Source organism: Chelonia mydas, chromosome 10, assembly GCF_015237465.2.
Source record: "Chelonia mydas isolate rCheMyd1 chromosome 10, rCheMyd1.pri.v2, whole genome shotgun sequence".
NCBI classification, from domain to species: domain Eukaryota; kingdom Metazoa; phylum Chordata; order Testudines; family Cheloniidae; genus Chelonia; species Chelonia mydas.
The window spans coordinates 19,522,774-19,540,149 of record NC_051250.2 but is presented as its reverse complement, the minus strand read 5'-3'; the positions used below and the strand labels follow the sequence as shown (position 1 = coordinate 19,540,149).

Below are 17,376 nucleotides of genomic sequence, written 5' to 3'. Positions count from 1 at the left end.
CTTACCCATTCCCTGTGTAGAAAGTGAGTGTCCTGTCAACAGCCCTTCCTTCACTCAGCAATCTTGAGCCCCAGTAGCTGGCCAGCTTGGCAACCCTTTCATGTGCCGTGTGAATTTAGGCGTCCTGTGCTTCCAGAGCACCCAGTTAACTGTTGGGACTCTGCTTACCCTGTGTCACTTGGTGGAGAAGTGGGCAGATGAAGGATCTCTTCATTTGATTCATCATCCCAACACCCATCATGCTGGGATAATGCCTGCTGTTTCTAGTCCAGGCACTTATCAGAAGTGCAGCCCCAGTTCTGCTTACAGCCAGGAAGTTAAGGCAGGATCTTAGAAACTCATCCCCCTATATTCTACCTTGAAAGAATAGCCCCAACAAAAAATTGAGAGGCATATGGGGAAGGACCTTGCATTTTAGCTTTGAAGAAGCAAAGATCATAATTATCTGCATATGTCCTTAGTCAAAAAAGGAGGGAGGAAAGGGATAGAAAAATACAGAAAAATTATATGTACACATGGGGTTTATGCTATGTAGAATGCTTTGATATAAGATCTTTAAAGGTGTATTCTAACATTTTCTAAATAACTAGTGTGTGTATATTTTTTCCTCTTAGAATTTAGGTCCTTCTGTCCTAGCAGGTGTGGCAGTCATGATTCTTTTGGTTCCAGTAAATGCTGTTATGGCAATGAAGACAAAAACATATCAGGTATGACACTTCATGTTTGTATGTGTATATGCTTTAAGACATGTTACTATTTTACTATTCTATGTGACCCGTTCGATTCTTGAAAGCTTACTATTCAAATTCTTGTTCTGCTTGCCAGGGTGTCTTTTATAATGGGCATGCGCTGCCTGACAGTAGCCTTCCCACCAGTGACTAGCAAAGCTAATGCATAAAACACTTCCGAAGTAAAAATGCACCGATGTCATGCAATGTTATGTTGCAGTGGGGGTTTTTTTGTTTTTTTGTTTTTTTTGAAGTCACATATAAAATGCAGTAACTTCCGATACAGTGGTAAGGTACCGTTATCCAACTCAACGGAATGCCTGAGATGATGGATTAAACACTTAACAGCACACATTTTAACTGGCCTTCAGCTGACTGTTCTAAGAAATGAAGTGAGAACTTGGTTCAATATGTAGTAAACGGTAGTCCATTTTATGTGTGAAATATTTACATTTCCAGGATGATGCTTATAAACAGTTTTCTCTTTGTCACTGTGTGGGTCTGTTCTGGTTTTTTTCTGTCCATAGATGGCTTTCATTTTCAGTGTTAGCAGTCCCTTTACTTCTAAAACCACACTCACACCCAGAAGTCACTTCCCCTACTGATAAACACATTTTGTTACAAAACCGATTGCTTGACAACAGGGGAGCTGGAACAGTTTGTATAGTGTGTTGCTGAGAGCCATCGAACCAAACTGTAAACCCTGTATATAACGGAAATCACTTCAAGCCAGGGGGTGCAATAGCACCCCTAGTGCCAGCACCTCTGCTTGACAGCTTTGTTGTATGGACTCTGACACAGATTTCTGTGATAGGCAATTAAACTTGTTAGAAGAGGATTTTTAAGATACTGCCCCCTGTGGTGAGATTAATTTGATATAATTATTTTGATATAACAGAGTGTTTGGATCAAGTGTGTTACTGAATTTGGGTTACCTACAAGCATCCCAAAGTTAAGTTTAACAGCATTCCAGTAGACTACTCTTCTTATGTTAATGTCAATCCATTAACAAACCTTAGAATACTTCTTGACACTCAGTTTTGGTTTTCAAACTAATCAGGACAAAGAACACAAATCCATTTAAATATGGTCATTTTTTTTCTGTGAACTATAGTTTGAAAATTTAAGCCCAGAATACAAAATAGCTGAGATTTCCCAGGTATCAGTCTGGTTACTGTGGGTAAATGTTGACCCTTAATGGAGATCATTGCATTGAATCATATGACCCTGCTGCCACCCAAATAAAGTGAAACTCCTTTGAATTTTGCACTTGCATAGTGCATTCATCCAAGCCTCTTCAAGTGCCACATTTCACTGATGAAGCTTCCCAACGTTCCTTTGAGGAATAGTAGGTAGGTATTTTCCCCGTTGTAAGTTGTCCTTTATGATGAAGGTAGTACCTGCATAATGTACTTATAAATAAGACACAGTTGTGATATGTGACTGGCCCAAGGTGACATAGTGTGAGCAGGTGGCGGAGCTGAGATTAGAACTCAGTATTCCTGACTGTTTTATGCTGAATCACATTCCATCCATGCCTAGAACTGTACATCTTTTCAAAGGTTCTTTTCCTTAATTTGGAAAGGCCTCTAGGAGGAAGGAGGCTTCTGAAGTGAACATATAAATGGTGTAGTGGGGGGAAAAATGCTCAAAGTTAAGTAACAAGAAGGGAAGGTAGTTTTGTTTCCGCTGCTGATTGGAAGACATATCACCTGTTGGCTCATAGCCAACAGGAGTCTGAACAGAATGAAAAGTGTGTGGGGTGGCCGAGGGTTAGATACAAATCGTACATCAGTGAAGCTCAAGGGTATAATGGAGTTACTTTTTAAAACTGCATTTTGTACATAAAGTCAGACTTTTTAAGGCCAGTAGAGACCATTGAGTTCCTGAATTCTACAAAGATACCTACAGCTTTATTTTTGTGAAATTGTTTTTTGCCTTTCCCCAAAACCACCCCTAATTAGTTAAAATGTTTGTTTAATTCTGCAATTCTGTGTTTGGTGGTAAGGTGGCACTTTTGTTGTTCACTTGCATTTGTCAGTGGTCTTTCCCCATAATAATTAGGTATACTTCAACATAAAATATACAGTTAAGAAATTTGTATGGGCTAAATTGGTTTATTCAAATGGCTTTGTAGACATGCCAAGTATTGTGCTATGCTAATGACTTGTTTCTTTGTAATGGGATTTTAGGTAGCCCATATGAAGAGTAAAGACAACAGAATTAAGCTGATGAATGAAATTCTCAATGGAATTAAAGTGCTGAAACTTTATGCTTGGGAATTAGCCTTCAAAGAAAAAGTATTGGGGATCAGACAGGAAGAGCTGAAAGTGCTTAAAAAGTCTGCTTACCTTGCAGCAGCAGCTACGTTCACTTGGGTGTGCGCTCCTTTTTTGGTAAGTAAATCAGGTTTGAAGTTGTGCTTTTCTGGGTGGTAGAAGCCCAAAGAAATAGTGAGAGCAAAGTCCTGCTTTCCTATTAGTTACTGTACTGGTCTTTCACTATTCAGAGAACTCAGTCTTGTAAACAGAACTCTATCCACAGCAACATGCAGTTCAACAGTCAGCTTTTCAGCACTTTCAGAAAAGGTATTTCTCTACACTTTTGTCTTTTTTTTAATATTAACAATCTCCTCCAAGTTAAACGTTTCCTGATAGGCAGTGACTTGGTTCATTCTTGGGCTTTCATATTCACCAGTACTACAAATGTTGTTGAAACTTAAAAGGAGTAAATAGTAATAATAGTAATTTGGTCACAAACCAGAACAAAATGCCCTCCAGGAGGAGGTTATTATATATAGATTATCTAGGTAGCGCCTCTTAGGACCTCCCTTTACATTAACATTTATACTTCGTAATTTTTCTGGAAAAAAATTATATTATAGAAGTGCATGCTACACAGATTCCCAGGTGAGAGCCTTGATCAAAATGAATATTCTGCATCTCCAACCACACCACATATTAGTCCTACATAGATGTGTGTGGATGCCTCTTTTTTCCCACCCACTCTGGTAAAGCTGATTTGGCCGGAGAGAGCTGTTCTGTAGCCTGGGATCATTCTAACTTTTAAAAAGGTTTTGTTCCAAATTTAAATATTGTCTCTGACTATTTGTGACTAGTTTGAATTTGCACGGAAGTGGAAGAGAGGAAACAAATAGTATTAAAATTTCTTGTGGCCCTGATGGAACAAAGGGCAGTTGCTCTCATCTGGCAGAAGCAAACAAACCATGCCTACATTAGGGTAAAATATGTATGTTCCATTTGAAGGTGTTTAAGTGTTCTTTCCACTCATGGATTCCTTCCCTCTAAGTGCTGTTCATGTTTACATGACATTATAGGTATGATAAAAGGCAGAAGAAGCAGCATCCTGCATGGGAGAAGTCAGAAGCATTCTTTAGTGAATGTTTTTCTAAAAGAAGGCTGAGATGGCTATTTTTAAAAGTTGATTTACTAGGTTCCTAAATACAGCTCCGTAGAGGGACTTTCCTTATTTCAATTTATCTCTGTTGAAGCCAAGAAGATTAATTTCCGTACCCAACTACATAAACGTCAGTGTGTTATGAGTGTTTGTCAATGGGCCTGTTTGCATAGAAGTTAAAGGGAGTGGTGTCACTAGGCTTCTACAAGAGCAGGATTGGACTCTGAAGGAGGGGATATTTTATAACTTTCTCTTTGCCCGGTTTTTATCAGTCAGGATACCAACTTATGAAGAACTATAGGATTTTCAAATTGGTTCATTTCTTTCCCACACACCCTTTTTTTTTTTTGCCCTGCTTTGTTGCTCTTCTATCCAGGGATCTTTATAAAATTGTTCAGTATCAGTTTCATGAAACTGGTCACTTCATTGTATCTTTTTATGGCAGTGTGTGCTTATAACAGTGTATTTTAGCATAGATTCCAGTAACATAGGAGTGGGCAAACATTCTGCCTTTAAAGTTATTGTTTGGACCCTTCTTTGTTTTTAGTTCTCTCTACAGGAGGGCTTTTTTCTCTGTGGTAATCTGTCTGAATAAACGAACATATAAACAAGCTACCTTACCATGCACAGTTGAGTCAGCAGGCATAAGAAAAACAGTACAGGCCTTCATAGCAGTTAAATAGGTTTTTACATAAGTTTTTAAATAGACCTCATGCAGAATTAAAACCAGTCTATTCACTGTGCATTAGGTAAATAAAGTGGGGTTTAGTCTTTCTAACTAAATGTAACATTGTTGGCACTTTGATGTCTCAAACTGGATAGCAGGTGATGATTTTGCTGGGAAAGCGTTATTGAGTCCTGCTGATGTATTGAGGTACATGATTTATTATACTGCCTTGGTATAAGGCATGTGGGAGTGGCTGTCAGGGAGAAGAGGAGCTAAAAGGTGAGCTGAGCAGTCTTAAGGGAGGAATTTTCGGAGCAGCCATACTTGGCTTTGTGCCGGTCTTTGTTATCTTACTGTTTTCTTTGTCAGTACATAATGCCTTAGCCACACTATATGTTTAAATGTGGTTGATGACATAGTCAAGCATATAGTTTCTTTAAGTACACACACGGATGCTGGAACAATTGGTATAGTGGGGGTGCTGAGAGCCATTGAACCAAATGGCAAACTCTGTATATGATGGAAACTACTTCAAGCCAGAGGGTGTGGCAGCACCCTTAGCACCCCTAGTTCCAGCACCTACGTGTGCAGTGATTCTCTTCCTGAACTGGGTGGGATACCGTAGAGTTTTATTTTCTAGTATGCTTAAGAACGCATTTTTTAAATGATTCTTCTACCCCCAGTTATGGAAGCTATGCTTGTGAAAACCAGGCTTGTTGGTAGCCATCTACAAAATGTAGTGTGGGCAAGATCTAAATCTTGTTAGTTACATTAGCTGTGCGCCCACCTTCAGAGCTGTTCAGAAGTGTGGTAGAGTGCAGTGATTGTAACTAGCAGAGGGAAAAGGGGAGATTAGAAGGCAGAGAAAGCAAAAAATAAACACGCAACCTGGTACACCTGAGTTAATCAGCATACTTTTTTCTCCTTTTCCTCGTCTCATCTTTGTTCTGTAAAGAGAGAGACACTTTCTCAGTTTTCCAAGAGAAGCCAGCAGCTGTTGAATAACAAAACAGTTAATACCCAATACTTGTTTTGCAAAGGCTTATTCTGATTATTTTCTTGTTCTTAAGAATGAGTTTTTGTTTAATTGCCTTTCAGTGTGTAAATATGGCTCTAGTTATAAGAGAAGACATTGTATTTGAATTTAAAAATGTGAGAGAAAAGAATACAAACCGTGATTATTCTGTCTTTGTTTTTAGGTTGCTTTATCCACCTTTGCTGTTTATGTACTGGTAGATAAGAACAATGTCTTGGATGCTCAGAAAGCTTTTGTTTCCTTAGCCTTATTCAACATCCTCAGGTTCCCACTGAATATTCTTCCTATGGTCATCAGCAGCATGGTACAAGTAAGATTTTAATATTAGTGACTGGTTAACTCGAAGTGATATATCTATATATAGTGGCTTTTTTGAGGTCTGTGAATGCTTTAAAGCCTTACAGTCCTATGTGCATATAGAAGTCTCTACCCACCACTGAAATGCAGTCACCTTAAAAGGTAAAGGTTTTGGGTCTCTTATTTTCCTGTGCGTTTTGGCTTGATCTACACTTGAAAGTTACATTGACATAGCTATGTTGGCATAGCTCTCCTGACCAACATAACCCCCGGTGGAGGCATAGCTACGTTGATGGAAGTGCTTCCATCAAGGTAGCCAATGTTGTTCAAAGAGGGGATGTTACTACACTGACAGAAAAACTCCTTCCCAGGTGTAGGCTGCATCTGTACTGGAGGCTATGCCAGCGTAGCTGTGTTAACATAGGCATGTTGGTATAACCTCTGTAGCATAGGTGTACCCTTTGTACAGTGCCTAGCACAATCAGAACCCAATCCTAGTTGTGCCCTCTGGGTGTTACTGCAGTACAAATAAACGCATGTCTGTTTTTTCCAGTCTGAGGAGGGGGTGGGTGAAGTGGCTTGTGGTGGCTATAGTAGGAGGAATATATTGGATTTAACATATAGTTAAAAAAGCAAAATGAAACCGTATTTTTTATAAGCTGTGTGTAAAATAGTTTTTCAATTGTTTCATGTCTAGGCAAGTGTTTCCTTAAAGCGTCTCAGGTTATTTCTCTCGCATGAAGAGTTAGAGCCAGATAGCATAATCAGAGGTTCTATCAAAGATGGTAAGTCCTTATTTTGTATAGTTTTTATTTGCTCGTAGTTTGTGCTAATTTCCAGTGCTATGAACTACAAGTACTGGAGCCCAATAGAGCATGTTTTGGGAGGGTTCTGAAGTGTCTTTGTGGGCCTTTTAAAATAATTTTTTGCAATTTGTGGGAGTTATGTATCTGGCAAGAGAGATCTGTGGGTTTTTCAATTCAATTTTTTGTGCAATTTCTACGAGTTTTTTTTTCTTTTCTTCCTTCTTGTCCGTAGTATAAAATACTCATGTCCAGTGTCAGTAAGAAACAAGGAGGGTTATTGTAAAATAACTTACTAAATTAACCAGCTTTAAATGGACACAGTGGGCACCTTGCAGAAAAGTAATTTTCATTTAGCAGTCGGTGTAGGTCAGAAGATGGCAAAAGCATTCCTATATAGAAAACCCCTAGTCACTTTTGTGGAGAGCATCTAAACTCCACTGAGAAAGAGTAAGTGTCTCCCCCAGCATAGTGACACATACCTCTCTTCATTTATGGAATTGCATGTAGTCATCCAACTCTGCTTAAATACACACAATACTACTACACTCCTCCCGTCTCCCATTCTATGCAGGGACAGTTATTCATTATGTTTGTACAGTATCTAGCACGGCAGGGCCCTACCTGGTGGTGATCTTTAGGTGCTGCTGCAATATAAATTTATGTCTCTGTGGATTTGTCATAGAACTGTAGGGTTTTGTAGAATCTTAATACCCCATGTTGTAAAATGCGCTGCTCTTATAGCTGGTTTAAACCCTGATAAGTGATTCCCTAGCCATCCTTTCTATAAAGGTAATACAATATTCTCTCATTCATGTTTTCTCTCTCTCTATGGATGTATTCAGGTGGGTTCTCCATTACTAAATCCACTTAGCATGAAACTCTGCTGACAGGAAAACCATGACCCTTATTGTCTGCCTTCTTCCTTTTTTCAGTTGAATCACATGTCCGAATAGAATCCAGCTTCCTCAACTGGATTCTTTGTTGGCTTTACAGTGCTAAAAGGAATAAATAGTAACATCTCAATTTTTTTTCTGCTGTGCTAGGATTGGTGGATATGAAAGTGTGTCCCTCTAAAGCAGTCGTGTCCAACCTTTTTACACCCAAGATCGCTTTTTGAATTTAAGGGCAACCCAGGATCTACCCCACCCTTCCCTGAGCCCCTGCCCGACTCACTCCACACACACCCTCCCCGTCGCTCGCTCTCCCCCACCTTCACTCACTTTCACCAGGCTGGGGCCAAGGGGTATGCTTTGTGAGAGGGGGCTCCAGGCTGAGCCTGGCGTAGGGGTTTGGGTGCAAGCTCTGTGAGGGAGTTTGGGTACAGGAGGGGGCTCCGAGCTGGGGCAGAGTGTTGGGATAGGGTGGGGGTGCGGGGTGTTGGCTTGGGCGGGGGGGCAGTTCATGGCTGGGGCAAGGGGTTGGGGCGGAGGAGGTGGTATGGGGTTCTGGCTCTGGGAGAGGGCTCAGGGCTGGGGCAGGGGATTGGGGTGCAGGAGGGGGTTTGAGGTGCTGGCTCTGGGAGGGGGGTGGGGGTTGGGATGCAGCCTCTCGCTGAGCAGCACTTACCTCAGGCCCCTTAGCTCCCATTGGCCACAGTTCCCTGTTCCCTGCCAATGGGAGCTGCAGAGGGCGGTGCTTGCAGGCAGAAGCAGCATGCTAAGATGCCACGAGGCTGCGGTGGCCGCTTCCGGGAGCAGCGTCGGGCCAGGGCAGATAGGGAACCTGCCTTAGTTGCACCGCCGTAGATTGCGATCAACTGGGAGAGTCCCCAGGATCGACCAGTCGGTGACCACTGCTCTAAAGTCTGAAAAGTAAATGTGCAATGTGGCATTGTAGGAACAGAAAAATTGCTCCGTTTAAAAGTTAGGGCTGCTTTTTCTAATGTCAGTTTTGTTAACTCAGCCTTTAGTGCTTCCTTTGAATTGTATATCCGAATAGAATCCAGCTTCCTCAACTGGATTCTTTGTTGGCTTTACAGTGCTAAAAGGAGTAAATAGTAAAATCTAATTTCTTGGAAAAGGAAGCAGCTTGACACCCTGTGTGTATTCAAAGTCCTGTCAGTTGAGTATCAAGGTAGTATTTTGATATTCTTGCTTTTCTTGCCATACCTGTACTATGGCCAGCAAATGATTGTAACTTGAAAACCCTAGCCCTGTTTGTAGAATCAGTCAAAAATGGAGCGTGAGCTATTAACGAAAACAGAGTGCTGGAGTTCTGTTCCTAAAATAGCATTGGACCTGCCTCTCTGTGTGTGTGTGTGTGTGTGTGTGTGTCTGGATTTACTTCCCATGGCACAGTGCAGTGTACATCATACAACTGTTTCCTTATTGGCCTGCATCTAAACATAATTTTTTTTTCATTATTTGCTAGCTGAAGGAAGCATTATTGTGAAGAATGCAACATTTAGTTGGTCAAGAAATGATCCTCCCTCACTGAACGAGTAAGAATTGGTATCCTAATTAGTTCTGGCTTATAATTGCACTAAATCTTTATCACTTTAATTGTTTCTGTAGAGCTTGAAGTGTGTGCATCACTGCACAATAAATAAGCTCTGCTAAAAGGGTAACTCTGTGCTCCAAAGAGTTTACAACCTTGAAGGAACAGCAATACAAACCCATTTCACTTAGACATAGATAGGATGTTTCATGCTTTATAAGGTGTGTGGGTTTGGAGTGGGGGTTGGGGCGGGCGCGAGGAGAGAGAGACTGTTGAATGGGAATGGAGCTTTTGCATCCTCTAATTAATTAGGAGTCTCTTTCAAGCATACAGGTTGGTATGAAAGAAGACCAAGTTATTAGTGGGGTAAGGAGTCAAAAGGAATAGCCAGGAGAAAATCTGGTGTAGAGTATGTGCAGGGCTAGGGTAGAGGAAGAGAATAAGAGAAGATGGAGGTAGGAGCAGAGTTCTCCGGAGGCTCAAAATGATGAGAATGGTTTGTAATTAGTACAAGCTGCACAACTAACCAGCCCTTCTTGTTTTATGACTTCAACCATGGGGCTCCTTACACCTATATCCGCTTCCCTGCCATGCTTCCACCCTATCCTCCAAGTCTCCCCCTTAAACATTTTATCTATAGCCCTCTTCTTTCGAGTACTGGGGATGGGTAGGAGAGGAACTTTACAAAATCCTCAGGATGCACACTGTGCTAACCAATGCACCTGCAGGATGTTACTGCTGGAAGCCTTCCCTTCTCCCTATCCTCTCCCTTAATTACCCTTGTTCTTTATCATATATTTTCTAGGACACAGACATTGTCTGGTGTTTATAAAACACCATGCATATTTATAGTGCTGTATAGACAATATGAGGCAAAGCTGGTGCAGAGAGTTTCAAGAAAGGGTGAGAGTATCAGACTGGTCGGCAAGAAGGATGGTCTTGGCAGCTGCTTTTTGGAGGACTGATCACATACTGAGACTATATGATTGTTTATGTATAAGCAGAGCTGGGCACATTCTGCATATAGAAGGTTGAATTCTCAGACTCACGTTCTTGTTAAAGAATCAATGAACTGTTGCAATTGTCAGCAGCTATAGAGCGGGTGTTCTGATTGTATCTGGTGTTTCTCTGTATTTGATACTACAGTAAAATGCTCACCATTATTTGTGTGTGGTATTGTACCAAGGGAGGCTGAACTGTGTGTGATTTATTTCAGCATTAGTTTCACTGTCCCTGAAGGCTCCCTGATTGCCATTGTTGGACAGGTTGGCTGTGGAAAGTCTTCATTGTTGTCTGCCCTTCTAGGAGAGATGGACAAGAGGGAAGGATATGTGGCTGTCAAGGTAGGAATGTCTGGATAACAGTTCTATTTGTGGGCACTTCTGAAGTGATGATACTTCCATAGCTTGGGGGGGGAGCCTCTCAAATTAACAAGTTTTTTTTATGGGTGTGGGGGGAGGAATTGTGCTTGTGCTGCATTATGATGTACATAGAGGCCTGAAAGTGTGCATAGTATTTAACATTTTGTTTTTATCATAGAAATATCAGGAATATAAAACCTTGTTCCTGTTTTTGCAGGGGGTCTTTGTGGAGGACCTAGAGAAATGATTTGGAAGCACACTCAGCCCTAAACTGAAAGGGAGAGGGCAGGGCTGAATCTCTTACAAAGACCTTTTTTTTCAGCTGTAAATTTGTTCTTAATACAGATTTCAGTTGAAAAATCCAAAGTTCTTAAATTATCTGAAAAAAATCACTTCCCCTCTTAATTTTTTTTGACTTTCATTTCCTTTGTGCCTATGATATAGTCTTATTAATTCTGTCATCCTTTGAATCTTCCTGGAAAAACAAAGTGGACAAGACATGAATTCTCATGTTGCAACCCCCATTCCCCTCTCTCCCCTTCTCCCCTTTTTTTAACAAAATATATTCAATACAAGCCATCTTTTTCCTTACAGCCTGTTGTATGTGATGGGGAGAAATACTCCAATCTTTCATTTAATAATTCAGCAGTGACACATGCATTTCTGAAGCATTCTTAGTCGAGATATATGAGCCTGACTGTCTTTTTAGTAGGGCTGTCGATTAATTGCAGTTAACTCACATGATTAACTCAAAAAAAATTAAGCACGATTAATCGCAGTTTTAATCACACAGTTAAACAATAGAATACCAATTGAAATTTATTAAATATTTTGGATGTTCTTCTACATTTTCATATATATTGTATTCTGTGTTGTAATTGAAATCAAAGTGTATATTTTTGATTACAAATATTTGCACTGTAAAATGATAAACAAAAGAAATAGTATTTTTCAATTCATAGAATCACAGGCGATTAGGGTTGGAAGAGACCTCTGGAGGTCTAGTCCAACCCCTGCTCAAAGCAGGACTAACCCCAACTAAATCAAAATTCATCTCGTACAAGTAGTGTAGTGCAATCTCTGTCGTGGAAGTGCAATTTACAAATGTAGATTTTGTTCATTACATAACTGCAACAATGTAAACTAAAAACTAAAACAATGTAAAACTTCAGAGCCTATAAGTCCACTCAGTCCTCCTCCTTGTTCAGCCAATTGCTAAGACAAACAAGTTTGTTTACATTTACAGGACATAATGCTGCCCTCTCCTTATTTACAGTGTCACCAGAAAGTGAGAACAGGCATTTGCAAGGCACTTTTGTAGCCAGCGTTGCAAGGTATTTACATGCCAGATATGCTAAACATTTGTATTCCCCTTCATGCTCTGGCCACCATTCCAGAAGAAATACTTCCATGCTGATGATGATCATTTTAAAAAAAAAAATGAATTAATTTAAATTTGAAACTGAACTCCTTGGGGAGAATTGTATGTCCTCTGCTTTACCCACATTCTGCCATATATTTCATGTTATAGCAGACTCGGATGATGACCCAGCACATATTGTTTATGTTAAGAACACTTTCACTGCAGATTTGACAAAATGCAAAGAAGGTACCAGTGTGAGATTTCTAAAGACAGCTACAGCACTTGACCTAAGGTTTAAGAAGTTGAAGGGCTGTCAAAATCTGAGAGGGATGAGGTGTGGAGCATGCTTTCAGAAGCCTTAAAAGAGGAATGCGGAAACTACAGAACCCGAACCACCAAAAAAGAAAATCAACCTTCTGCTGGTGGCATCTGACTCAGATAATGAAAATTAACATGCGTCGGTCTGCACTGCTTTGGATAGTCATCAAGCAGAACCTGTCATCAGCATAGACGCATGTTCTCTGGAATGGTGGTTGAAGCGTGAAGGGACATACGAATCTTCAGAGCATCTGGCACATAAATATCTTGCGACACCAGGTACAAAAGTGCCATTAGAACACCGGTTCTCGCTTTCAGGTGACATTGTAAATATGAAGCGGGCAGCATTATCTCCTGCAAATGTAAACAAACTTGTTTGTTCTGAGTGACTGGCTGAACAAGAAGTAGGACTGAGTGGACTTGCAAGGTCGAAAATTTTACATTGTTTTATTTTTGAATGCAGTTTTTTTACATAATTCTACATGTCTATGTTCAACTCTCAGGTTCGAGATTGCACCGTAGTACTTGTATGAGGTGAACTGAAATACTATTTTGTTTTTTTTACAGTGCAAATACTTGTAATCCAAAAATAAAGTGAGCGCTGTACACTCTGTAGTCTGTGTTATAAGTGAAAATTACAAAACATCCAAAAATATTTAAATCAATGGTATTCTATTATTGTTTAACCATGATTTTTTTAAAAAAAATTACTTGTTTTTTTTATTTTGATTTTTTTAAATCACGCCACAGCCCTACTTTTTAGCACTCTCTATTTCTATAGAGCACGTGTGTTTGGATGGAGAATTCAGCAAGGTGGATGTTGGGGGGGAAGCGTGTTCCATTTGAAGACCATACCCTAAAACATACTTGTAACATGATTACATGGAAGAGAGGGCATGGATAACCAAAGCTGCCACAGCCGCATGCTCTTTTAGCAGGCTAGCTCTCCTTAGCTAGCCTATCTATTTGCCTGCACTGGGAAGCACACTCCTAGCTGCACTATAAAACATACACTATCACTGTTTGCCCAATTGTACGATGGGCCTCATACATATCTTACAAGGGTGTTGAGTGTAGATTATTGTTTGCATGGTGCTTTGAGTATGTCTAAGATGTTTAAACAGAGTGAAATCTGAATAGCTGACTTTTGTTTCTTATAGGGCTCAGTTGCCTATGTTCCTCAACAAGCCTGGATACAGAATGCAGCTCTGAAGGACAATATTATCTTTGGGAGGGAGATGAAAGAGAGCCACTATAAACGTGTAATTGAGGCTTGTGCACTTCTACCTGACATAGAGATTCTTCCTTCAGGAGACAGAACAGAAATAGGGGAAAAGGTATTGAGATACACCCCTGCATCCTAATGGATGCAGTCATTGGAGTTAAAGACACATACTTTCCATTCTAACTCCCTGTTTAGAATTGTACAGAACTTGAAAACCTTTTGGGCAGAAATCTTCCAGACCAGGTCTCCACCTGAAGGTGGGTTTCGGGTTTTTGGTTTGTTTTTTTTTTCCTCTCTCAAGGTTGAGCAAAAGTGGTGCTTTTAGAATGCTAGGAGAGCTGGGGAAGAGAGCCTGTCCCCATTAATAGATTGATGTAGTTACAAGGATTTTCATTATTATTATTATTAAGCAGTCCAAGAGCTGAACCTTGACTAACAGTATGGAAATCACCCTCGTTGCTGCATGTTCCTGTGAAAACTGGTTCTGATTTTCAGAGTACTGACCCTTAGCACAAATTTAATTAAGTGTTGAAAAATGTGTAAACATATGTTAACAGGGACGGAGGCCACCTGTGCAATTGGCCTGGAGTGACCATAGTTGTGGACTTGCTAAGAAAGACAGCTTGACGTTTCACTGGGCAGACTCTTTCCAGCAGCTGTCTCATTGGCCCCAAAGGCCCCTGGTGCCCGTACAAATCCACTTTCCAACCAAACTAAGCTAAGCGCTCATCCAAGTACAGCCACCCCTCACCTGAAAGGAGCAGGCAGCTAGGTGAATTGGGCTGTTTGTCAATGCGGAAACAGGAGGAGAGCCCTTGAAAAGCCCTTACCTAAGCCCCTGCACACCACGCAAAGCATACAGCAGTGGAGGGAAGGCGCCTGCATGCTTTGTAAGGTGTACAGAAGGCGCTCCCACACTGGTGCATCCTGGGAGTATGCAGTGTCTAAGGAGAGTGCATAGAACTCACAGTGTGGGCTGACCAAATAGTTCCAGATTATGGAGTGTAGGTGGTCTCTTGCTAATTTTGCAAGATAGCAGAGCCAGAGTGCCAGACCACAGAGGAGAGGATTTTTAAACAGGAATTCTGCACTTCTGTCTCTGAATAAGGCCCTTGCAAAACCTAGGGCTAGTCGTGCTTTGGCTTGCTCTCATGATAACAACAGAACTGAGTTTGCAAATGGGTTATTTTTCAGAGTATATTTATTAAGCATTCCATTTTTCACTTGTAATATGAAATAGTTCCTATACAATCAAGAACTCCTCTTTTCATCATGGAAACTAAATGCTCGTTTATCAGTACAGCACTGAAGTGGCTTCCCATCTTAGTAAGAAAACTAACTACAATCATGTTTAAAATGCTTTCCGAGCTCTGGGCAAAATGTAGGAGGTGCATTCCATTCACAAAACTCCCACTTTAATTCATGGAACTCCTGTGAATGTAACGAGTTACAGGACATGCAGTAGAGATGATTGTATTACAGTGGTGTCAAAAGTCCCTATCTAGAACTTCCTCCCTCTTGTGGGAGGTATTCTAGAAACATATAGATAGATATGGTCCCTGCCACTCTATGGTGTTTCATGTGTTTAGAGGCCTGGACAGACGTTAATTAATGTCTAGATTTTCCAGACATATCAGAAAAGGAGGTATTAGCCCACGATTTTAAACACTATTAAGCTACTGAAATAATGTCTAATATTTGGTATGTTTATCGTGAAGCTGAAGCTCCTCTAATGCCTTCACAGAAGCCTTCTATGACTTTTACCTTCCTTCACAAACTGAAACAATGTATTTTACTATAAAACCTAACAGCACTTTATTACCTTCCTCTCCAGGGTGTGAATCTCTCTGGAGGACAGAAGCAGAGAGTCAGCCTTGCTCGGGCAGTTTACTGTAACACCGATGTCTATTTATTTGATGATCCTTTATCTGCTGTTGATGCCCATGTTGGGAAGCATATTTTTGACAAAGTTATTGGACCAAAGGGAATCCTGAAAAACAAAGTAGGTATTTTTAAATGATACTTTGGATCGGGGTGACTTTTCTGTGGAATGATTCTTTCTGTGATTTTTAAGCTTGGTTCAAAAGGTTCCAAGAACTAGAAAGCTCCTTTCAAACAACTTCATCCATTTTACTTCCCAGTTATCATCATTTTTATTCCTCAGTTCTATTTCCAATTGGATCTGACTTGTTACATGATCTTGTGAAAGTCACATGAAACCTCTGGACCTTGCTTTACTCATTTGTAAAATGAAGAGGTGTGAAGATGTAGGCCCAGATATTTAAAAGTATTTAGGTGCTACTCAGTTCAGCATTGCAATGCCTAAGCCTTACTTTCAAAAGTGACTTAGGTGCTTATATGCCTAAGTCCCAGTGACTTTCAGTGAAACTTAGGTGCCTAAGTCACTTTTGAAAATGAGAAACATGCTCCTATGTCAGATGTTGCAATACTGAGCAGAGCAATAGCTTTAAAAATCTGGGCTTAGTGTTTATTAAGTGCTTTGAGCCTCTCTGATGAAAGATACAGTAGCATCCATGCAAAGTATTATGAGAGAGTTCAGTGACTCCAAAGGCCTAAGATGTAGGTCAGCTGGAGAAAACAACAATTAAAAAACGAGAACTAATTTTTTCTAAAAATTACCATGTGCCTGTTGCGTGTGTCGTTATGCACATAATTAAAATCTGATGTGCGTCACTTACTGCAAGAATTTAACACTTAGTTACTGTTTAGAGAGAGCCTTGTACTCAAAATATATATAATATAATATATTTTTAAATCTAGACTCGGATTTTGGTAACCCATGGGGTCAGTTATCTCCCTCTCATGGATACAATTATAGTGATGACTGATGGTAAAATATCTGAGATGGGATCTTACCAAGAGCTGCTAAAGCAAGACGGGGCCTTTGCTGAGTTTCTTCGTACATATGCTAACGCTGACCAGGATGTGGAGGATGGAGGTAAGTTTACAAAGAAACTCCACTGAGCTAAAATGATGTGCTGCTTGCTAGTGGGTTTGTGGTAGCATACTTCCTCAAGTGCCTTTCCTTCCCCATGGTAGATCAAAATAGGCAGGGATCCTTGTTTCATGAAGGTATCCATGATTGGCTGGTAGAATTGAAAACCGGGTATTCAATATTCAGCATAACAGGTGAGGTCTGTTGGGCTGTAGAATAATCTCCTGTGGAAGCCCAATCGTTAATCCTTTCAGATTGTCCAATACAGCTCTGAAGTCAGTCTAAGGCTGGGCACCTCTTTATTTCTAAAAGTCGTGGAATCTCTGACTTCTTATCCACACGGCTGGTGAGTCCCTCACGTAAATAGGACCTTACTTAATCTGAGAGCAGGAAAGAGCAGCTGTTTCTTTTCCCAGTGCTTCTTGTTACAACACAGCTGCTTCCACACTTAGAGAACGTGGGGAATCTTTCTACTATTGCACCTTGTCTGCAAATCTCGGAAGAAGGATCTAAGCCTCCCAGTCTGATTTCTTACAAGACCTGCTCAGATTGTTTTCTGGCTCTGTTCCCTGCGTTAATGCTCAAATACAAGCAGTGTATTTAGTGTGCTCGGCTGGTGTTCTACTGATATTCCCTCTGTGTGCACATAGGACGTGTTCTTTGGCATGCACCTTCTGCTGATGCTCACAAATGGCAGGTTTTGCAGGAAGTGGATTGCTCCTGCTGATTTTTGCGTAATTCACTCTGTCACCTGGAGTCCTGCATG

At 40.6% G+C, this 17,376-nt stretch overlaps 1 protein-coding gene across 6 annotated transcripts in view; it reads left to right on the top strand.

Annotated features, from left to right (window-relative positions):
- Positions 1 to 17,376, top strand: part of LOC102937562 (multidrug resistance-associated protein 1) — a 96,256-nt gene that overhangs the window by 58,243 nt on the left and 20,637 nt on the right. For all 6 annotated transcript variants that reach the window (XM_043523452.1, XM_027820643.3, XM_037911832.2 and 3 more), the window contains 9 exons: positions 615 to 707; positions 2,921 to 3,124; positions 6,012 to 6,158; positions 6,843 to 6,930; positions 9,322 to 9,391; positions 10,604 to 10,730; positions 13,590 to 13,766; positions 15,489 to 15,656; positions 16,436 to 16,613. In XM_043523452.1, the coding sequence (XP_043379387.1) occupies positions 615 to 707; positions 2,921 to 3,124; positions 6,012 to 6,158; positions 6,843 to 6,930; positions 9,322 to 9,391; positions 10,604 to 10,730; positions 13,590 to 13,766; positions 15,489 to 15,656; positions 16,436 to 16,613 (1,252 nt within the window). The remainder of the gene's footprint in view (positions 1 to 614; positions 708 to 2,920; positions 3,125 to 6,011; positions 6,159 to 6,842; positions 6,931 to 9,321; positions 9,392 to 10,603; positions 10,731 to 13,589; positions 13,767 to 15,488; positions 15,657 to 16,435; positions 16,614 to 17,376) is intronic.